The sequence below is a fragment of the Camponotus floridanus genome, unplaced genomic scaffold (assembly GCF_003227725.1).
Source record: "Camponotus floridanus strain SB8 unplaced genomic scaffold, Cflo_v7.5 scaffold116, whole genome shotgun sequence".
In the NCBI taxonomy this organism is placed as follows: domain Eukaryota; kingdom Metazoa; phylum Arthropoda; class Insecta; order Hymenoptera; family Formicidae; genus Camponotus; species Camponotus floridanus.
In genome coordinates, this window is record NW_020229233.1 from 63,803 (window position 1) to 88,292 (window position 24,490).

Sequence of the window (24,490 nt, forward strand, 5' to 3'; positions counted from 1 at the left end):
ATAACATCGTCCACTCATAGAGAACATAGATATAATAATATCTGTCCGAAAGCACAATACGAACCATGCAAATGCGCTATTATTATTATGCAACGTAGTATGGCAACAGCACTAACTACAAACACCAATTTTACCCATAAAACTCGTCTCTCGTCGTGACATGGAGAGCGCTCTTTAAAAACCATTACGAATGTAATTCGCATTGCTTAATCTAAAATTTTTAAATATATATATTAATATATAACAATATAGAATTTATTTATAATACTAATATGCAATAATATATATAATTTATTTATCAGTTATATATCTTTTAATTCCTAAAAAATGTACATTTGAAAAATTTTTTTATAAAATTATTTATAAAATATATTGGATATTTTATATATATATATATATATATATATATATATATATATATTTCCATAAAATCAATATCTTTATGACACATGCTGCAAACTGAAAAATTTCTTATCAATATTGCCGCATTATGTTGACATAAAAGCTACTGCACCGCGTGATTATTTTGTCCTTTATCGAACAATACTCGGGCCTTTTTGAACGTGAACAGAAAAGAAAAGAAACCAAGAAAGAAAAGTGAGGCCGCGTTGTCGGAAAATGAAGAGTTATTTGCAAAATGGAAAGAGATGGAGAGAAAAGGAGAAAAAGGAAGCAGCGATGCAGAAATAGGTATGAATAATGGGCGTCGTGCCGTATGGATTGTTCGACTGTCGTCAGAAACGAAACATGAGAGAACGTACTGAAATACGGCGGAAAGAGACGAACAGAAGACAGCGGTAGAGCATAAGAGATGGATAATGCGGAGGTATAGGAAATGGGATTGCAAATGAGGGAAGCCGTAGTTCTGCTCATGATTGAAAATATAGTTGAACGTTATCGACGAACGGATGCTCTTATTATCTTATGAACCGTAGTGCGTAGAGATCTGTTCTCTCGTGTTTGTACTCGTGCATTAAGCATCTGGAAAAAAGTTGAACCGTTTGTTGAAATTACCGTTAATAATATCTTGATAACTTGAGCCACGCGTGGACGTTATAAATAATCGGTTACAAGCTAGTCTTCAATTTCTTTCAATTCACTTGCAGTTACTTCGATTCGACACTGCTAGTATTTCGAAGATCTTCAAGTTTTCGCGCGTGTCTTTGAAATTTGCGATATCAAGAAATAAAAAAAAAATAATTCTTGTAAATTTATACTCGATAAAGGATACAAATAGTCTTGACTTTTTAATTATCTTTTTATTATTGCATCTGTTTTATTCTGTTTTATCGACGTGGCTACACATTTGCTATACTTGTTTCCAAAATTTATTAGATAAAATGCTGTGTCGGTATAAAAATGGAAGCTATGTTGAAGAAATATGAAAAATTTCTTTTATACAAGAGACATTTTCAATCATGTTTCCGATGCATCACAAAAATTCATTTTACTCCATTTATTTTCATTTTAGTTATTATCAATCTTATTAAGAATCTGAAAGAATTTAATTGTCTCTCTCAAAGGTTCAAAGTAAATTCCGTCTGTTTATCTAATTATTCATCTCTCGGGTGCTCCTGGGACTCGACGATATAAGTCATTCACCGCTATGTCGTATTCCGCGGACGGCGCCCACGGTGCGCACATTTATGCGCACTAACGACGAGAGACGACGATCCCCCTAACAGCCGGAGACCTAGTTTACAAACTATTACACCGGTGGCATTAATATTCAGTTGGCTCTTATTCGACGGGACGACAAGAAAATGCATAATTCGGCGCTGGTGCTCGCCGACTGGCATCGTCGTAGAACTCTTACGGGGCTAGAAAGTCGACTCTTCTTCTCCCTCCCTCCCCCCCCTCTCTCTCTCTCTCTCGCTCTCTCTTTTGCTTTTCTCGCCCTCTTCTCCACCATCCTGGCACCTCGTTCTCCATTTGGCACGCCCCGCTCTTTTGCTTCCGCTTTCGAACTTACCTCCAGTCGCCGCTGAAGAGAGAAGGCAATACGTACAGCAACCCCCGAATTAATTACGAACAGAGGCGAACGCTAGCTCGAAAGGCGTGGAGCTACTTGCAGTGGCAGGTCGTAGGGAGATAGAAAGCAGTTCTTACTGCACAGCCTTGGTAACTGCAAGTACACTGGCGAACGTACATTACTCTGCGAGGCCGATGAAGGCCACGACGACGGATCCAGTCGTTATCAACTTGCGCCAAGTGGCAACGATCCGAATGCAAATACGTCTTAAATTTCGCTCGTTAACGACAGACGCTCCGGTTCTTACCGGCGATGACAAATCCTTTAGCCCTGCCGATTCATCCATGCGCTTGTCGGATATTATGCGCGTCCCCCCGCGAAAGACAGCATCTAGCAATGCAAAAGTGCTCGATATAGACGAGGGTGCAAAGCGAATGGCGCCTATATGTAGGCTTCGTGGGTGTTTAATGAATATGCAAATCGCTTCCCCGAGTTGCCCGAAGGAGAGAAGATAGAAGTGACGTTCTCGCTGTTGCTACTACTACTGCCGCTGCTACTGCTGGCAGTTACTGTCGCTAGTAAGGTGGTGATGGTAATAGTTGGCGGGTGTTGGTGCCGCTAACGGCAATGCAAAATTCCTGTACACTCTGACAACACACGAATACTCGAAATTGTCCTGAAGAGACTGTCGTGTTACATAGTTTATGCGCGTACAATGTTACTGCCTCTGAATTTCACTTCCTTTCGACGATAGACATTACGCCAGTCTACCAGAAGAAATAATACGTTGGAGGAAATCTCTGGCTTCAAACGTGTTTGTGAAACTTTTTAAAAATAGCGTTACTTTCTGGCTTTGTCGAGCGAGTGATTGACTTTAATTCTCTCTCGCTTCTTAAAGGAATCTCTCAACTTATCTGTTTTATCGACAAAACACTGTAATTTTTAGGTAGCTGCCTTTTTTTATTGCCTGAATGGAATTAAGAATCCTTTTCTACGTTCAAGTATAGATACAGATTTCTAGGTTCAAGTATAGATACAAACGGACACGGCTAAATCGACTACATACTGAGAAAGAAAAAAAGTATAAAATTATATATTTATTTATCGATTTTTTAGATAATTTAGATCAACATGGCGTCTAAAGCTATCACCTCTTAAAGACATAAGCCTTGTATAAATGTTTTGTAGCTTTTATGCATAAAACAATAGCATACCCAATAGCGGACTGCACAATCAATACTTTGGAACTGTGAAAATTGAGTTAGTAGTCTAATTAATAAATGGCACCTGCCTAAAAACTTCGGTCCGTATGTAATGTTGGTAAAGTAGAGTAGAAAAAGCAGTGCTTCTTCTTTATAAATAACGTGATAGAGAGAGATACGGGTTGAGAATTTAGATGAGGGCGCTGTATCGTGTAAGAATTCGCCGTTCAACGAGGAATTCCCTTAATTTCTTAATTATCGAATCTATCGCATTTCTCACAACGTATAATTCGGCTTAAATGTTCTCGCATAGCAAACATGATTGATCGGCGACACTCCTGCTCTCTCCCTCTCCCTACATATATATGTTCCAAATCGATAGAAGCTTCTTGATCGAGCGCAGCGTCGCAGCGTGGTGGCATCCAGCGCTAGTTTAATTGAAATTTCTCGATGTTCCTGGCAACGTTGAGAAGCAATGTCGCTTCTGTAGTACGTTGAATATCTGCCATTCATTTCACGCGAAAATCCCGAGAAAAATTGAAGCGCTTAATCTGCCTGACCATCGAAGGAATTAAAATTCAATGCTGCGTCAATATCGTATCATATGCGCGGCGTGCAACGTACTTAAGTGTCAAACCTAAAAGGCAGCTTTTATGCAGCTTTCGCCTCTTTGGGATTAACATCGTAAGTAATGTATATATTCCCCGATTATGGTTATAACTCGCTTGCACGTTTGACGGATTTTACCAAGTCCCTACGATCAATGACATTGAAAATTCTCGCGGCAGAATTCTCTTTTCATGATACGTTTCATGACGTGAAAAATGATATAGCTCTATTGATTCGCGTAAATCCGCTTGATGTTGCGTTAAATCAGATTCTTGAATTTCATCATCTCTCATCTGTCACAATTTAGCAAAAAATTCATATTTCCAAACTATGCACCATTTTTCTCGTAATCCGCTTGCAATGGATCGCCCTTTCGGAATTAGTTTCTAGACGCATGATCATCCCTTTCTCTCTCTTTCACCGCCCTTCGATCTCGCGGCATGGTAGCAGCGGAGCACGTACCTAATCGGTCGATTTCACAAAAATATGAAACTCGGAAAGAGACGTGCGAGAAATATGTACGGAATTCAGAGCGCAACGAGTTCATTTCGGCCGAAATGGCCTCGATTTATATCGAAGCTGTTTCCGGATGAACGGAAGCGATACGCTTAACGCGCCTCGGCAGCCGATGAATTCCAAGGCCCGCCCAACCCGATCACCCCCCATGCCCATCCTCGATCGGAAGTAGTTTGGCCGAGAGAGTGCCAGAATACCGATCGCGCGCGCGGGTAATATACTCTACCCGTCGACGTTAGCTCCCGAAGTTATCCTAGCTATTCAAATGGATACGAGAGCCGCGGAAATTGCCATAGACCGGCGCACCGCGGGGTGAAGCGTCCCGCCGATATCGCGAAATCGATAAGAGACGCAGGTTGTGTGCGGCGGCATGCGTGTGCATGCGGCCCGGTGAAATCCCGAAGGGGAGGAAGGGGGAGAGATCGTCTGCATTGCCGGTGCATCTAGGCGCGCCGTATATCGACGCATATTTGAGCGGCTCGCTTTAATTGAACATCCGGGAAGCGTGTCTCTCTTTGTTTTTCTCGACGATGAGGATCGATTTTCACGAGCTGGCTTAAAAGACCAATCCAATAATAATGATTTCGATTTATTAAAACGGCTGTCCCGCGAGATGCGTTCGATGTGACGAACGCAGATGTGGATTTACAAGCTGACGAGATCTCTCCAAGCTGCCACCTGTCAAGAAAGTAAATTTTGTTCGAGACAATTTTTTCAGTTTTTTAAAGTTAAGCATTGTACCGAGACAAGCGAAACTGTTTCCCTGAGGCTTGCAAAATTTATTAGTATTTATTTATCTCAAAGAGAAAGAAAAACACTTTACAATGCTGTCGTAATTTGAAAACTAGTGGCAGAAATGTGATAAATTTACAACTAGATACTTAATAAAAATTTAAGTGTACGTTTCGTTTCAGATTATTTAATCATTATTCTATCCGAATTTGTTTCTAAAGCTGGCTTATCTGATAAATGACTGGCCGGGAAACTAGTCGTTCAGTTCCCGAAATCGAATTACTCAAATAATCGAAAAGACAATTGTATTTTTGCCTATTTCGATTAAATTGATTCATTGACATTTTCGATTTAATCGGATTTTCGATATATTGGACGTTGCGGCATTCAACAGTTACTGAAGCCGTTTCATATCGATAAATCGTTATCACGACAATCTCAAACAATCGAAGCTTGTGAGAAATTAATCGGGGCATTGCGTATAAAAATAAAATTTCCGACAAAAAAAGTATATTTTCAAAGTGCGATTATCATTTAATATTAAAAATTCATATACACGTAAAATATCGTTAACCCATTCAGACCTGAATTTTTTCCGGTAATGTAAAAAATTATTGTTTTAAATTTTTTTAATAATTATTTAATTATTGAATTAATTTTATTGATGCCAAGGGTTTTTTCTTTTATAATTTATAACTGTTTAGGAATTAGTTTCCAAGTCTACCGAGAGATCGCAGGGAAACCAATTCTAAAAAATAACTATTTTACATGATTTTAAAATTTTGTGCATAACTGTGTACATAGAGTCTGAATGAGTTAACCTTGCATATGCAATCTCCTTGATATGTTTAATTCGTCGCGCGATTACTCCAACAAAGAGAAATATATTTCCCGTATATTATATATTCCATATATTTCATCAGCCGAATAGGTCGATCAGCATGCGACCGATTCGAGCGTGGACGAGAAGAGTGGGACAATTTGGGACACCGGGTTCGGCACTAAAAATGATTAACATCCTTTGACCGGCGTTCCACTTTAATCTAGCGAATTACATTTCCCAAGATCCCCGGGAACGATATATCGTCCGGGCCTTTACAGGCGGCCGGCATCAACTTCAATTAAACCGTAATATGACCAAGGTGAATGCACCTCGCGAGCAAGGTAGGGCACAAAGGGCAACCGGCCGTACCAATCAATGGGGCGCGCGTACGAAGCCGACGGCGCCAGCTTCCTCCGCTAGAGAGGAGCCTTCATTGTCTGCGCATTCTATCAGATTGGCTTCCGGTGTGCCGCGGGCACAACGAACGGTCGCCACGTCCTTTATGTACCGGGCAGCCACACACCGGGAATGCACGATCGTCACATCCGATGTCCAAGCGGCGTAGTATGCGCGGAATCGGCCGTAGATTCATGCGCAAGACAGATGGACGGATATATAGATCGATAGGGGGAGGAAGTGAAAAGCCCGGCTTCCGGCCGCGAGACATGCCCCGGCATTTCGTATCAAGCCAGCTAATTAACTCTTTGCGAGAGAGATCTTTGGTCATTAATTCGGTTGCCTACGATTTTGCTGGCCGGACGCATCTGTCGACGATTTCCGTTTAATGCTCACCCCTTTCCCGGATGGGGTCAGGCGACTTTGATGGACGTGCCATCTTGTTCGATCGCGACGCATAAATAGAAGTCGTGGAACTATAGAATAATAATAACCACTCGCGTCCGAGAAATATTGAACAAGACCACGTTATACGCGATACCGACATTCAGTGAACTTTTCAGCGATATTGCTTAGTACATTGTTGAATATACAGGATGTCCCAAAAGTCGCGGACCGGTCGAATATTTCATAAACTATGCACTTTAGAAAGAATTGTTTCAGACAAAAGTTGTATGGCTTGAAGGGGGCCATCAGATAGTGGCAATGATTTGACATGTGAGAGTCATTTGAAAGTCACGTGAAGATCACCGTCAATTTCTTAAATGGAACTCCCTATTTTTTATTAAATATTCTGGTAACTCACGTCGAGAGCATTTTAAAACACTATAATTAAGTTAGTTTTCATTAAGTATTTTCCGAATTATGAGGCTTGAAATCATTTCTTAATTTTACATAAACCGTAAAATATCTTGTAAAATATTCATTTTTCGATTATCTTATCTTAATACTTTTATGTACAAAATGATGGAAGGAATCAATTGGTGTAAAGAAAAAACATAGTTGTTTTTAAGAAAAAAATATGTAATTTGCAATTAACAATTACATTTTTTTTAAAAACAACTATGTGTTTTTTTTACATCAATTGATTCCTCTCATTATTTTGTACATAAAAATATTAAGGTAATCAATTAAGATAATCAAAAAATGAATATTTTACTAGAGCCTCATAACTCGAAAAGTATTCAATGAAAAAATACTTAATTATAGTGTTTTGGAAAGCTCTCGAGATAAGCTACACGAATATATAATAAAAAATAGGGGGTTCCATTTAAGAAATTGAAGATGACCTTTACGTCACCTTCAAATGACTCTCCAAGGTCAAATCATTGCCACTATCTGATGGCCCCCTTCAAGCCATACAACTTTTGTCTGAAACATTTCTTTCTAAAGTGCATAGTTTATGAAATATTCGACCCGGTGCGGGACTTTTGGGACACCCTGCATATCATTCTTAACGCAAAAGTGAATTAAGAGTTACGCTGGGTCGTAACTCGTTTTAATTATCTCTGCTATCTTACATTTGTTAGATAGCTACGTTGAAATTAAAGATGAGAGGAATAATTTTTAATTAATATTATTTTAATTTTCTCAATTCGAGAGAATTCGCTCACAGCGACGATAAAATGTGTCTGCGAATTAAAATCCCTCGTACTTCACCTTGCCTCATTATGTAATAGGAAAAGGACGAAAATCTTCTCATTAACGCTGAATAGCGTCATCTTTTCGCGGCGGTCGTCGTGTAAGATAAAAATTTCCGGCTGTAGCGACGATCGCGAGTGCGGGTCGCGAATTTCGCAAAACGCCCGCGGCGCTATTCAAAAAGAGAAAGAGCAGGATTATAAATTCCCGTATTACTTATGGCGCGCAGGATCATAAAATTCATAACGACGTACAGCCCCGTAATATAACGACGGACGAGCGTCGGCCGTTATATAGAGCGCGTCGACCTGTTACAGTATTTGTAGGAATTTACGACGAACCGCCCCCGCTGTAGCTACACCGTGCCGTACCATTGCGAATTACCATCCCCTTCCTACGAGAGCTCGAAACTTTCACGGTAGTTTCGGAAATGCCGCGCGCAAACAGACTCCCCCGGCGGAAGTTCTTGCCGTGCTATAGTAAATTTATAGGCATTAAATAGTCGTGCATTTTTGTAACGTTCCTCTCAGCGATGCTTCAACTTCATCTAAAACCGATGGCGCGCCTGCACCGTAAACTTTAGAGACATCTTGAAAATCAACTTATTATTCTGTCGAATCTCGCGCGATTTTCCGAGAAAAACCGTAACGATCGTAGATACGGATTCGTTTGGAAATTTCTGTCCAAGCACATTTTTCCTTTTTTAAATATATTTCTGATCTATCTCTTACAAATCTATTTTTAGTTAGATATATTTATATAATCATATAAATATATGTAATATAATATCTAACTATTAAATATATATAAATATATATTTAATTAATATTTTATTAATATTTAATTATATTATTAATAATATTTAATAATATTTAATAATATTTATATTTATATAGATATATCTAACTATTAAATATATATAAATATATATTTAATAGTTAGATATATCTATATAATCATATTTGTTAAGAATAAAATTTAATTTAATTTTAAAGATAAAATATAATTTCAATAATAATCTTATAAAATATAATATTTGCAGATATATTACGCAGATTGGACTAATTTGAATAGTTTCATAAGAAACCACTTTTAAAATTTACTAAAGCAACATTTATTTCTTGTATTTAAATATTCTGTATTCTTTTATCGGACGAAAGAAGTCGATGATTAAATACAAAAAAAAAGTAAAATATTAGCGAATAAGAAAACATATAGGTATAACAAGGCATAAATCTCTAACGTGAATTATTACGCGAGCGAACGATCGTGCGTGACGCATTGTTAAACGTTCGTCGGTGTTGTAATGTACGCTCTTGTTCTTTTTTTTTATATTATATCCTATGATCGCACGCTATGCGACTATCGTGTGTGTGTGTGTGTGTGTGTGTCTCCTTTAATACTGATTTCATATTCCGAAGTATGCAAAGTGTACACACAGTTATGTATCCTGCAGTTATGTAATGGAATCTCATTTTTAAGCACGATGAAAATTCAAATTATGATGATACACGAGATCGCATTCTTTTACAAAAAAGTGATTTATTATTATTTTCTTCTTGAATGGATATTAATTCTTCTCGATTGGATATTTATTAATTTTAAGATATGAAAACAATATTTAGCAATGTAAAATTCACTTTACCTCACAATGCAAATGTAGGTTGGCTTTTCATTAGAAAAAAGTGATTTATTATTATTTTCTTCTTGAATGGATATTAATTCTTCTCGATTGGATATTTATTAATTTTAAGATATGAAAACAATATTTAGCAATGTAAAATTCACTTTACCTCACAACGCAAATGTAGGTTGGCTTTTCATTACAAAGTCCCAACGTGTATTTTGCTTACGCGCGAGATTGATTTCAAACTCTCGGCCAACTTTCTCGTAGAGTACCTACACGGAGCAACCGGAAACGTTACGTACTATGTTCTGATGGAGAGCACAGAGATGTTGTGCTATAATTGGTCGCCCTGGCTTATGACAGGCATAACCACGTCCCGATATGAACGTCCGACCACTAATCTGTTGTACGCTTGCTGTGTATCACGTGCAACGTCGTTAACACGACATTGCAATGCGTTGCAATATCGATAGTCAAGCATATATCCTTACGCATATTACGTGCTTGATTAAAGTACAATCTAGCTATATTAATCGTAATAATTATTGTGCCATTAATTCTCGTATTTTCTTCCCACTCGAGAAGCTCAATGTTTCTCTATAAATTGAGTTGATTTAAATATTTTTTCACAAGAAACTATTTTTTTTAATTAATTCAATTTCTCGTCAGATAAACGCATGTCAAAAAGAAGATGTAGATAGGTGTAGGTACACGTTTATCTTAATAACCATTGCTATACATATATCCTTGACAAATTTAAGAGGTAATGTGTACGCCATTCCTCAGGTCGTGGTACCGTCGCCCATGCGTCCTTACGGCACCCTGTAACTTTCGAACGACGTACTACGTGCGGTGCAATTTGCTGGCGCGCCGTGCTGTATAAGTAATCGTTTCTGCTGGCCTATCTAGCAACCACCCGGTTGTTTGGAACCCCCATCTCTCGTCACTGCCCTACTGGTGCACATACGCTAACTAAATATATATATATATATATATATATATATATATATATATATTGTGTATGTATATATGTATGCAGGGTGAGCCATTTTAAGCTATCTACCCCAATAACTTTTTTATTTTTGAATGTACAGCAAAATGTTTCAAATAAAAGTTGCTTGACTTCGAGAGGGACAGAAGATGGTGGCAAAAATTTGACCTTGGATAGTCATTTGAAGGTCACATAAAGGTTACCTTCAATTTCTTCAATGGAACCTACTATTTTTCATTGCATTTTCTTGTAGCTTATCTCGAGAGCTTTCCAAAACATTATAATTAAGTATCTTTTCGTTAAGTACTTTTTGAGTTATGAAGCTTGAAATCATTTCTTAATTTTACATAAATCATAAAATATTCATTTTTTGATTATCTTACCTTAATACTTTTATGTACAAAATAATGAGAGGAATCAATTGGTGTAAAGAAAACACATAGTTTCTAAGAAAAAATATGTAATTTGCAATTAACAATTCCATAAGAATCGAAAAATGAATATTTTATAAGATATTTTATGGTTTATGTAAAATTAAGAAATGATTTCAAGCCTCATAACTCAAAAAGAATTTCATGGAAAAATAATTTATTATAGTGTTTTGGAAAGCTCTCGAGATAAGCTACAAGAATATGCAATGAAAAATAGTAGGTTCCATTTAAGAAATTGAAAGTGACCTTTATGTGACCTTCAAATGACTATCCAAGGTCAAATTTTTGCCACCATCTTCTGTCCCCCTCGAAGTCAAGCAACTTTTATTTGAAACATTTTGTTGTACATTCAAAAATAAAAAAGTTATTAGAGTGGGTAACTTGGGCTAAAATGGCCCACCCTGTATATGTATATATGTATGTGTAAGAGGGAAGTTTCTCGCTTTAACGTTTGGCTCGCGCTATTGCGTCAATTTCTCTGTTTCGGTGAACTTCTACCTTCTACCTCCTCCTCTTCCGTACGAAATGTATGCGCGCACGCGTGTGTGTAAGTGTGCGTGCATACACGTGTTACGCCGACGCACGTGTTGGATGCAGCCAGCTAGGGAATGCGTCCGCGGAAGTACCGCATCGCGTTGTTGTTCGGCATATGGGAGAGCATGCGATCGCACTCTCGGACGACGGTACACGCTTCGCCAGCTGGCGAGTGTACCGGCTCGTAATACACCGGAGGAATGTACAACGGTGCCCCTCCATCCTTCCCCTTTTGCCCCCTCGCCTGCCCGATTCCCCCGCTGGCGCCCTGGTCGTACCATTTAGCTCCCCCGCGTTCTCCTTCCCCGATACGTCTGTACGCGCGGCCGAATCTGGTACCAGGCGAGGCACTCGTGGTATTTCCGCAAATTCGATGCTCTCCCGATGTCCCGAGGGGAGGGGTGGCGAGAGGTATGCGGGGGTTGGGTCGCACCGCGGGGCGATCTGCGGTGAAGCGTCCGTCTGGACGGTCGCAGCGCGGCTTCCTCCCCGGTGTGCTCGAGTATGGAGGACGACCGGCTAGCCGATACATTCTTAATTAACACCTCGAGTGTACAACTCGGCGGTGATTCTTTTTCTGTGTCGTCGATAACAGGGTACGCTCGAATGTAAAATTAGCGGAAATGATCATTTTTATAAAAGATGAAGGAGCAGATGAAGGGAGAGATGTATTTTGAATTTTCTGAAAAATATCGAGTCGCTCGTGCATACAAGGATGGTTTGAAAAGTCCGCGCAAAAATGAAAACTACTTAATTTTTCGGGATAATCTTTTTTACCTTTCGCCTTTTTTATTCTTCAACGTAGTCTCCTTTTAGGCTTATACACTTCGTTCAACGCTGCTCCAGTTTGTTGATTCCTTCCGAATAATAGGATTGGTCCAACTCTGCAAAATAGGCATTCATTTCCGCAATCACCTCGTTTGAATAAAATCTCCTTCTTTTTTGTCGTCGACAAGGGGTACGTTCGAATGTAAAATTAGCGGAAATGATCATTTTTATAAAAGATGAAGGAGCAGATGAAGGGAGAGATGTATTTTGAATTTTCTGAAAAATATCGAGTCGCTCGTGCATACGAGGGTGGTTTGAAAAGTCCGCGCAAAAATGAAAACTACTTAATTTTTCGGGATAATCTTTTTTACCTTTCGCCTTTTTTATTCTTCAACGTAGTCTCCTTTTAGGCTTATACACTTCGTTCAACGCTGCTCCAGTTTGTTGATTCCTTTCGAATAATAGGATTGGTCCAACTCTGCAAAATAGGCATTCATTTCCGCAATCACCTCGTTTGAATAAAATCTCCTTCTTTTTTGTCGTCGACAAGGGGTACGTTCGAATGTAAAATTAGCGGAAATGATCATTTTTATAAAAGATGAAGGAGCAGATGAAGGGAGAGATGTATTTTGAATTTTCTGAAAAATATCGAGTCGCTCGTGCATACGAGGGTGGTTTGAAAAGTCCGCGTAAAAATGAAAACTACTTAATTTTTCGGAATAACCTTTTTTACCTTTCACCTTTTTTACCTTTCATCTTTTTTATTCTTCCATGTAGTCTTCTTTTAGGCTTATAAACTTCGTTCAACGCTGCTCCAGTTTGTTGATTTCTTCCGAATAATAGGATTGGTCCAACTCTGCAAAATAGGCATTCGTTCCCGCAATCACCTCGTTTGAATAAAATCTCCTTTTTGCCACCCATTTCTTCATATTGGGGAACAAGTAGTAGTCCAAAGAAACCAAATCTGGAGAATGAGGGAGATGCGGAACGAGTTGGAACCTTAACTTCATCAATTTTGCGGCCAAATTCTCTTTCATCCATTTTTTGGAAATCACTCGACTTCTTCGATTCAAACGAACGCCAAACACATAGAAATAGATTGATCTGGCTGAAACTTGGTGTGTTCTTCCAAGAGATGCTACTAACTAAAAATAATCTCGACACTAGTGGTGCCATTTGTCCGGACTTTTCAAAACACTCTCGTACATGTGTGTGTATAAAAGCTCTATAAAATTGTATAAAATTGTATAAAATTGTATAAAAAATAATTTAGAAACGAATCTCTCTTTGTTCTATAATATATGTGTGCTAAAGAAAGACAGAAATAATAGAATTTTTTACGATTGGATTTATATTTAATTAAATATATTATATTACAGTATATTATATTATATTATAGTTTTTGGTACATATTTAGTGTGCAAAGTTTTAAATGTAAAGTTTATCTTACAAAAGCGAGCACACACATATCGTATTAAATTAATTAACGAAATTATACTCTCTACTATATGTCATATGTCTCATCTATTATCCAACTTGCCCGCCTGCGTCAAATATTCACGAAGCGTTCAACATATTAAAGAGTGGGGAAATTAACGAAATTCTCTCGTACTATGTCACGATATTACTTCTGAAGTTTTGCATTTGCTTCACTTTATTTTTCATCGCGATCCGCTACCTATTCCTGTCGCAAAAAACATAAAACGACACATGGCGCAGTCATGCCTGAACATGTTATTCGTGATACAATTTTCACTTATAGTATACGAGAGATCATATTGCAAACACACATTCTCTTTCTCTCTCTCTCTCTTTTGCTCTCTCTGAATTTTATAAATTTTTTAAAAAATTAATTTTTTTATTAATCCTGTTATATAGGAATACGTAGAAATATTTAAATATATCTGCGAAAAATGTAATTTGTTTCAGTGAAATATTTTGAACAATACAAATTTAAAATTTACAAGTTTAATATGAAATATCTTGAAGTCTAAAAATTTCATCGTTCACAACAACTTAGCTTTCGCATCACAAAATTTTTATATTAATACACACACAATCTCTTATTCAATTTTTCATTATAACATATGTAATATAAAGATAAAGTTAAATATTATAAAAATTAATAATCATTTTGATATCTCTTAAATGTTTTTTATGCTCACAAACAATATTATTCGTATGTTGTTTTTTAGAATATCCGAGGTCTTATCTTTCTCACTTGATTTTCTGTACTTTCTCATATTTATATATCTGCTGCATGTACCAATTTTATTTTGCGAAATTATATTTATGACGAGTCGAATATTCTTGTATCTGCGACAAGCGAAAGACATAAAATGAAAATATTTGTTTCAGTTACGATATACGCGGGAAACACTCGGACAAAGCATCGCATTGGCAGGATAAAGAATATCTTAATAATCGAGCGTACTTCAGGGCAGCAACGGAACCAGCGACGTTGAGCATTAATCATATACTGCAACAGGACGAAGGCGAATACAGGTGCCGAGTGGACTTTACCACAAGTCCGACTAGAAACTCCAGAATTCAACTGACAGTGATAGGTTTGTATCCTAATTAAGTATATCTCATTTTCAAATTATACATCGACAAAAATGTTGTTAAAGAATTTACATACGAATGATATGATACCAAATAATATGTTGATCATTCTCTTCTTTACTTTTAAATTTTGACAATTTAATTAACGTATGTTTTGTAAAAGAGAAATATAACAGGTATTAATGATAAGCAGTATAAAGTTATTACGTTCCCAATAATTCATAATTAATCGTAATTTTATACTTAATTTGATTTTCCATTTAATTAACAATTACTTAATCTTGCAAAAGTCAACATAATTTACATTACATTTTCAAAACTAATAACTTACTTTATAGCGATTATTGAAACTTTTATCATTTTTCAAAGTGGCAAGTTCAATCATCATGCATACAACAGGAAATTAATCCCCGTTAATATTTCAGAAACTCGAAACAAATCGATTAATGCGAATAATCGCATGAATAAATTGCTCTTTTCACATTACATATTATATATCTCGTATAATACATAATTATATAAAATATATTTGTATGTATTATAATAATAAATAATTTTATATTGCAATTATTGAAGAATGTTAAAATAATGATAAACGTTATTATCAGCCAAATTATAATTTATCGGTCATGGCGGTGAAACTTCGATAGAATTCTATTACGTACGATTCGTGAAAATACATGTTCAACGGAAAACAGTATGCAAGAAAATTCCATTAGTCAGTTTCACATAGTTGGGATAGTTAAATACGTAATCTTCATTGTGTCTGTTGGCTGTCTTGCGTTTTTCGTATTTTATATCATTCTGTCTCACATCTCTATCTATTATTCTTGACGTATGTGTTAAATTAGATTAATTTTAATTAAACGGGACATTTAAAAATTATCATTAAATCATTAATTTAATCGGTAAATCTTTTTTTATTAATGAATCTAATATATATTATATTCAATGAAAAAATATATTTCTAATATTATATTAGAAATATATTTTTATATAATATTATATTATATTATCTAATATAATATAATATTATATTATCTAATATTATTATCCTTTCATTTTTTTAACACAACTAAAGAAATAATTTCTATTGTACTTTACATTTATAGTCATTTTAAAATTGCTGACAATTCACCCTGCGACTGTCATTAGGTAATATTCAAAAGGAAAATTATTGAAAAAGGATATCGGAAAAGATATATCTCTTTATCTCGTGAGAAAAGAATTTCTCGCATAGTATATTTTTTATATTACAATTCACGTTTCTTTTGTCTTCCTTTCTCGTAATCGTTGGAGCAACACCATTTACCTGTCACAAAAGACGTTTGATCCCCGTTTAAAGCGCTGCTTCGACTATGCACTTCGAAAAGCTTAATGTATCCTGGAAAGAGACGAGATTTTTCAAAAGCAACGTCCACTTCGAAACTGGACATTTCTTTTGGCGATCGTGCAAAGAGAGAGAGCGCTTTTCCAGGAAAGAAACTTCGTTACATGATTCCTCAATTTACTGGATGTTCGTTTCACGTAGTAACCCTTCGGAAAAAACTACTAGCGCGGTCATTCCCCTGAGGAATCTTACTGTTAGATTGAGAGATAAAAGCTTTTTCGTACGAAATACTCGTCGCCGGAACGATATCATTCCACGATAAATACACGATTAATATATATTTATGTGCCTTATCTGTCTCTATATATTATATTTTAACGTCACATTTTTTCACGTAAAAGAACAAATTTGATTTTCGAGTAAGATATTCGGAATCGGGACAAAATTAGGGTTGCACGAGATACCAAGAGTCTTGATATTGTCTTGTCTTGTTTTGAATTTCAAGACAAGATCAAGACAAGATTTTTAATTAGTTTAGACAATACCAAGACTAAGACTGTCAGAATTATTAGTCTTGCCAAGATTATTGATTTTCAAAAAAACTAAAATATTTATATTTGTAAATGAAAAAAAAAGAAAACACTATATACGAATTTAAAAAAATTTTATTCAATAAAAACATTTATATTGATAAATTTAAAAACATTTAATATTAATACAATATAACATTTTTATAAATTAGAAATCAAACTCGCAAATTTTAGACATTAAAGAGCATTTCACCCAGGAATTGATGCACATTAGCTTTTAAAGATTTACTTTGTAATCTGGTTCTATTTTTTGACATAGTTAGAATTTCTATTGAGAAAAGTCTTTCTACTGGCACGGACGAGGCAGTTGAACTTAAAATGTCTCGAGCCATTTTTGAATGTGGGATAAATGTAAACCTGATTTTTTTTATCACTCTAAAATATTATATCTGCATATTCCCTTGGAAATAGTTATTAATTTCTGTTTTCCATGAAACAGTAAATGTTTTTTTATGTAAATAAATGACATTATATCGATTACATAGTAATTATAATTAAAATATAATACAATAGTAATAATTATTTCAAATTATATTCAAATTATACAAAAATTATGTTAAATATTATTTAAATAATTTTTTAATATTAGATAAAAAATTATTAATAAAATCGAGACAAGACAATACAAGACGAGATTTTTGCTACCAATATTCACTCAAGACCAAGACAAGATTTAAATTTTTGAAAATTTTCAATACCAATACAATATTTTTACAAATATTGTCTTGCCTTGGGTCTTATGCAACCCTAGACAAAATGTGCACGAGGATTGGAAGAAGAAAACAAGCTACTAGGTACAATCGGTGCATATTTCCAGTTGACAGATTGATGACTGAATTCTCTGACAAGGATCTCGCGCGAAAAGAGCTTAATTCTTGGAGTAACGCGGTTTAATTGCGGTTACTTGTCCTTGCGACGCTTATCCTGCTGCAGAAATGTATCTTCGTATTTTCGAAATATATACTCGCATCCGGAAACGATACGCTCTAACTATTTCACTTCCGTGTCACGTACCAAACATCATAATTTGCGAGGGCACATCAACTCCCGCCAATGTTGAAACTTAGGTGCTACAAATTAACTCGTTAAATTCCAGCATATCATTTGTCACGCGAAAATGTTCGTTGGAAATGTCCTGGTTCTTCCACAAAGTTCGTGAACAATGGTAACCAGTCGCCAGCGAGAGAAATGTTGCAAACACCATTTCTCAAGCTTCGTAGAAATTAATAAAATACATTACGACATATATATATCACAAAATATTGAACGAAATTATCATTGTATTAAATAAAAATTGAAAGTGAATTAATAATTTAATTATTACCGAGAAATCTCCTAGTGAATTAGTTTCGTAGCACACTAACTTTAACTTCTTTTCCGAACGGAGAACTTTTATTTTAGAACACGATAAATTGAAAGTTGATTCTTATTATTATTTTTATTTCATATGTATAACTTTGCTTCAATATATCGTTCTTGTATCGTCAAAAACTTTGTTTTCTGATTAGTTTAAATATGGATCGGAAAAAATCGCTATTGAGCTTATCGTATGGATTACGTTTAATCATTCGATATTATAATGATACATTTCCAAATGTACAAAATATACGTAGTCTCATCATATCCTCGTGTAATGGATTATAATCCGCAACACTTGCAGAGTTCAAGTATTTTGTCAATACGGATTTTGATAATTTAATTCGCGTACGTTTCGAACGGTCGTCCATATGTAAAGCTGATATTTAGCAGGTATTAAGGGAAGAGTGGCTGCGGTTAATACCAAAGGATTCGCTAATGTATCGATTATACTCGATATAAAATATAGATAGAGGATACGGATATAATCCTACTTTCAGAGGTGCTTCACTCGTCGCTATTTCCAGATGGTATCGGATAACGTTTTCACGTCGGGACTTTCTCACTTGCACGGTATCGTGACCGACGGCTTAACTCGGCGCGTCCATGTTAATCCGGTTTATTTCCTATCCGGTTCACCGCTTCAATTTGTCCTGCTCGGACACGTGTCTGTGTGTTCGTGAGAGTAATTATAAAGTAGAACGGTTGAACTTTAACTCGCTGTACGAGGTATGTAAGGTCATTATAGCCTGTAAAATTGTGTCTTTAATTACGTGTAATAATAGTAATAAGAAGAAGAAGAGAAAAAAGGCGACTCGACTATTCAAGATCTTTATCAAAAAATGTTATCAAGAAATTGTATAATATTATATTTGTATAATATACCAATTAAAAAGTGTATCGTATTATGACCGTATGCCTTCTGTGGAATCGGGTCGTTAAAGATGTTTTGCATGTACAATCCCAGCAAAAAGTAGCTGAAAATCGATATTGACAAATATAACCACACAGAAAAAAAAGAAGTATCAAATCAAAACTTATATACTTAAACTAACGCGTTCATTGTTTCGTATAAACGCAATAATTTCTAATATTCTTAGAAGAATTTAATAATTTTAAATTTCAACAATATTATCATTTTATTTTAATATTGTAATTGTCACCTCAAGAATATATAATTATTTAATTCTATTTTAAGAAAATTATAATCTTTGATTTAAAAATGTTATTCTCTATCCAACATTGTTTCTTTTCCATTCAAGAAAATTAAATCTTAAAAATCATGAGAATATATATTTTTCTCGATTGAACTATATAAAATGGCTTCATTCAAATAAGCAATTATTCAAGCAATTATATTTTTCTTAAATTAACGCGATATAATCTCATTTCAAGATTTCCATGTTAAAACAAAATATACTTTTAAATTAAGAATGTCCTTTTTTTCTGTGCACTTTTGGTGTATTTTGAGTAAGAAATTGTGTGGAATATTACAATTTGATCTACAGTGCAGAGATGTATTTTTTAATATTTATTCCGTTTTTACTGAAATAAGGTAAATGGCTATAACTTCGTCAGCGGATATAATTTTGTCAAGCATTCTTAAAATTAAATAAATTAAGCAATCTCGCGTATATCGACTATATTTCCCGATTTGAAATGATGTTCAAATTGTTTCAAATACATATGTTTCTAAACATATGTAAGGACATTGTGTCAATAATGTCACAATTTTCATTAAATTCTCAATATTTTGAAAATAGGTACAAAACATTCTTAATCGAAATGATTAACTTTTGGCAAAGAATTTCGCCTTGTGACAGATACATGATTAACTTCATTGAATTATATTTAAACCAGTTAGTACTTGTATAATATTATTTGACCAAATATTTCCTCTGTATCTGAACTTTTGCAAATTTTAAATAAATTCTGAATATTATTTCCATGTTTTTGTCATTTGAATCGACGTGGTTATACGTTTCCCATAAGAACACATGCTAATTCGGTACAAATTAAAATCCTTATAACTTGTGAACGCTTTAGTGAATCGATTTAAAAATTGTACTGAAGATTCTAAACATATGTAAGAACATTCTGTACAATTTTCATTAAATTCTAAGTATTTTGAAAATAGGTACAAAACATCCTTAATCGAAATAATTAACTTTTGGCAGAGAATTTTGCCTTGTGACAGATACATGGCTAACTTCATTGAATTATATTTAATATCTTTTTAACCAGTTAGTATTTGTATAATATTATTTGACCAAATATTTCCTCCTTATCTAAACTTTTGCAAATTTTCAACAAATTCTGAATAATATTTCCATGTGTTTTTGTCATTTGAATCGACGTGGTTATACGTTTCCCATAAAAACACATGCTAATTCGGTGCAAATTAAAATCCTTATAACTTGTGAACGCTTTAGTGAATCGATTTAAAAATTGTACTGAAGATTCTAAACATATGTAAGGACATTCTATACAATTTTCATTAAATTCTCAATATTTTGAAAATAGATACAAAGCATCCTTAACGATCGATTCCGTCCGAGATCTCGTTCACCATCGTGAATTTTAAGGGCAGTCCGTTTCATTTGGACGGACATCCGACATCCCGACATCCCGACCGCGACTGCAGCCTATCTTCGAGGCAATACGCCCGCTACTCACCTTCTGACGTTCCGACACGCCGCTATTTCCGATATTCAATTGCCAGCGTTTACACGCCACGATAGGCCCATACCCCAGTCGCACGTCGGAGCTATACAAGCTATACACGATCAACGATCCCCGCATGATCTCCCCCTTACGTGCCCTTTTGATACCTCGCGGCGCATTGTTTCCTTGCACGCAAAATGCTTTATTGCGCGCGCGATGGGTGTACCGAATTACACCGACATAATAAGAGGTTGCAAATTATCTTGAAAGCATCGCAGCTGATATCAATTTGAAAGGCATCCCTCGCTCGTGTAAAGCCTGAATGATGGGTTAGAGAAACGCGTGATATAAATAAAAGTTTCATATTAATTAATATATATATATTAATTTTCACTTACATGGCATGTAGGGTGTATCTCTCGAAAGATGTTCATCTTCTCTCTTTTTTTCGCATTATACCCCGTCTCTCGAATTCGAGTGTTCACCAAACTACTCCACGAAAGCCGCGAATGGCCTTCGTGTTGGCTCGCTCGCTCGAGTACGAGTTTCAAGCGGTTACCTGTAACACCTGTACACCTGCTTGTCCGACTATTCGTGCGGTGTTCGTGGCACGAGTATCGTGAATTACTCCTCCCCGGACGCCGCTGACTTACATGGAAAGTTTCCTATCTGCGCTTAAATAGCTCGTAGCGATGTCAGGGGCGGTCAAACTCGAAACCACTCGAACGATTGGCTGCGCCAACTGTATCTGTATAATCGCATGCTATAGCAAACGTATAAGCGTGTCAAAAATTTTGAAGCAAATATATTCCTTACGTTATTTTTTGCGTCGCGATGCGGAAAACTTGAGAAAGTAGTGCGATTAAATATTTATCAAGTTATCACATTAGTTAATTAGTTTTTACATTAGTAATTATATAATGCTATATATCGCACGACTAATATATGTCACGCTACAAAAAAAGATGGTATCACTAAAAATACGAGTATAATGACATAAAGAAGATATATTAAAATCGTATAATTTTATGAAACTCCGAATATATTTTATCCTTGACACATGTGATCGAAAAGTAAAAAATTTAGGGTTGTACAAGACCCAAGACAAGACAATATTCGTAAAAATATTGTATTGGTATTGAAAATTTTCAAAAATTTAAATCTTGTCTTGATCTTGAGTGAATATTGGTAGCAAAAATCTCGTCTTGTATTGTCTTGTCTCGATTTTATTAACAATTTTTTATCTAATATTAAAAAATTATTTAAATAATATTTAACATAATTTTTGTAATATAATTTGAATTAATTATTACTATTGTATTATATTTTAATTATAATTATTACTATGTAATCGATATAAATGTCGTCTATTTACATAAGAAAATTTACTGTTTCATGAAAAACAGAAATTAATAATTATTTACAGGCTCCAAGGGAATGTACAGATAAATATTTTGGAGTGATAAAAAATCAGGTTCATATTTATCCCACATTGTCAAAAATGGCTCGAGACATTTTAAGTTCAACTGCCTCGTCCGTGCGAGTAGAAAGACTTTTCTCAATAGAAACTCTGACTATGTCAAAAAATAGAACCAGATTACAAAGTAAATCTTTAAAAGCACTAATGTGCATCAATTTCTGGGTGAAATATTCTTTAATGTCTAAAATTTGCGAGTTTGATTTCTAATTTATAAAAATGTTATATTGTATTAATATTAAATGTTTTTAAATTTATCAATATAAATGTTTTTATTTAATAAAATTTTTTTAAATTCGTATATAGTGATTTTTTTCATTTACAAATATAAATATTTTAGTTTTTTTAAGAACCAATAATCTTGACAAGACTAATAATCTTGACAGTCTTAGTCTTGATATTGTCTTGATAACTAATTAAAAATCTTGTCTTGATCTTGTCTTGAAATTCAAGACAAGACAAGACAATATCAAGACTAATCTTGTCTCGTGCAGTCCTAAAAAATTCGTGTTAAACGAATGTATTTATAAATTCCGTTCTTTAAGAATCATTGAACACCTAAAATAATTTGTCCTTATTACGCATTGTTTGAACGTGACATTTTATCTCACCTTTTTTTCTTCTTGTTACAGTACCACCGCAGAAACCGAATATTATCGACGAACAGGGAAATGCCGTCACGACGGTCGCCGGACCTTACGAAGAAGGCGGAGACATGAGACTGCATTGCTACGTTTGGGGGGGTAAGTCCTACTTTCTATAACGAGAAACAGGTTGAATAAAAATACACCCGATTATTTTCTTTCAAAATCGTCTTAAAAGTGGCGTGAATACGCCGCGAATTGATAAAATAATTGATACGAGCGATGGAAATACGCTTTTTTGGTTCAATAACATTATCTCGCTCTCGTATATATAACAACCGCGATCCAGTTTATCCTATAAAACGGAATCGTGTTCTTCTTAGTTGTAACGCCTAATTAATGTCTCATACAATAGCTTAATATTATGGATAAAAGACATTTTTCGAAACCTTGACGTCATGAAATTTATTAAAGATATTATTCAGATATTTATTCCAGATATTTATTTCAGATATTTATTCCAGATTCAGCGATTTATTCTCTTTTCGTTGCATGTCCTTATTTAATTTTTATTATATCGGATGATTCTCTCTCTGATATTGCATAATTATCATAATAGCTCATTTACCATTGTATGTCACGAAATTCTGAATCCTCGTGAAGGACAATAATCCGGATATCCTCATTGTTTAGATACTTTATCATTGTTTAGATTTTCCTTTATCTTCCGCGTAAATACGCGGAATTATAGGAGGTACCATTACCCAGATTGTTAAACGCTTCGACAAAGCGTCCAGTGCTTTAGCGATAGTCATAGTGCATGCATTCGCGCTCAACGTTCCCCTTTATTCTATTACATTTTAATATCCGGACGCGCGCCGATGTGCCGGCAAGACTAGGGGCAATAACGATAATAAATTTATTTTTATTACCTCGCATGCCGCCACCCGAGGGATACGACAGAGCTATACAACTCTTATCCACTCTACCGCTGCCTACAATTCCATTCTCCTCCTACAACTGCCCCCCTCTCTCTCTCTCTCTCTCTCCCTTCGCTCGTTGCCGCATGTTTTTCTGCTTGTCCCTTCTAAACGAAAATAGGTCCGGTAAAAAATAATGAGGTCGCTCCGACACATAAGCTAGACCGCCTCGTCGACTCGCCGCCTCCCTTTAACGGGATATTCACCCTCGGGGAATTATCCGCACGCAACGACCATTATGAATTATGAATTAACGCGTATCGCGAAGCCTATACTCGATGTAGAGTATCTATACGCATGGCGACCGTTCGCGAAGAAATGGTGAAGGAGAAACGTGCAGGGGAGACAGCAGGGAAAGGGGTGAACGATACATTGCTCCGATAGTGTTGCAGATATGCCGAAATATTGCAGATAGTTTTTGTGTCGAAAAGTATTACAGTCTCTAAGCTCTCATGAATATTTTCGAGAGCTACATATTAAGAATGTATTGGACGGTCTGTCTGAAAAGTTAATCCAAAGTATCAAGAAATTAAAGTTGGGCAGAATACGAATTCTAATTGATGAAAAATATTGAATACAAGTTAAATTAAGAATGGTTCGCCGCCTAGTGGCAAGCAAAGAAATTAATGTAACAAGAAATTTTATAGATCCAACCAGAAAATACCAAATTCTTATAATAAAATCTATTAAACGTTCTAGTTA

At 35.4% G+C, this 24,490-nt stretch overlaps 1 protein-coding gene across 1 annotated transcript in view; it reads left to right on the top strand.

Annotated features, from left to right (window-relative positions):
• LOC105254180 (nephrin) overlaps positions 1 to 24,490 on the top strand; it is a gene marked incomplete at its 5' end in the record, with an annotated part of 114,378 nt that overhangs the window by 25,984 nt on the left and 63,904 nt on the right. Inside the window, 2 exons of the mRNA XM_011262693.3 lie at positions 14,601 to 14,809; positions 22,857 to 22,967. Of these exons, the coding sequence (XP_011260995.1) occupies positions 14,601 to 14,809; positions 22,857 to 22,967 (320 nt within the window). The remainder of the gene's footprint in view (positions 1 to 14,600; positions 14,810 to 22,856; positions 22,968 to 24,490) is intronic.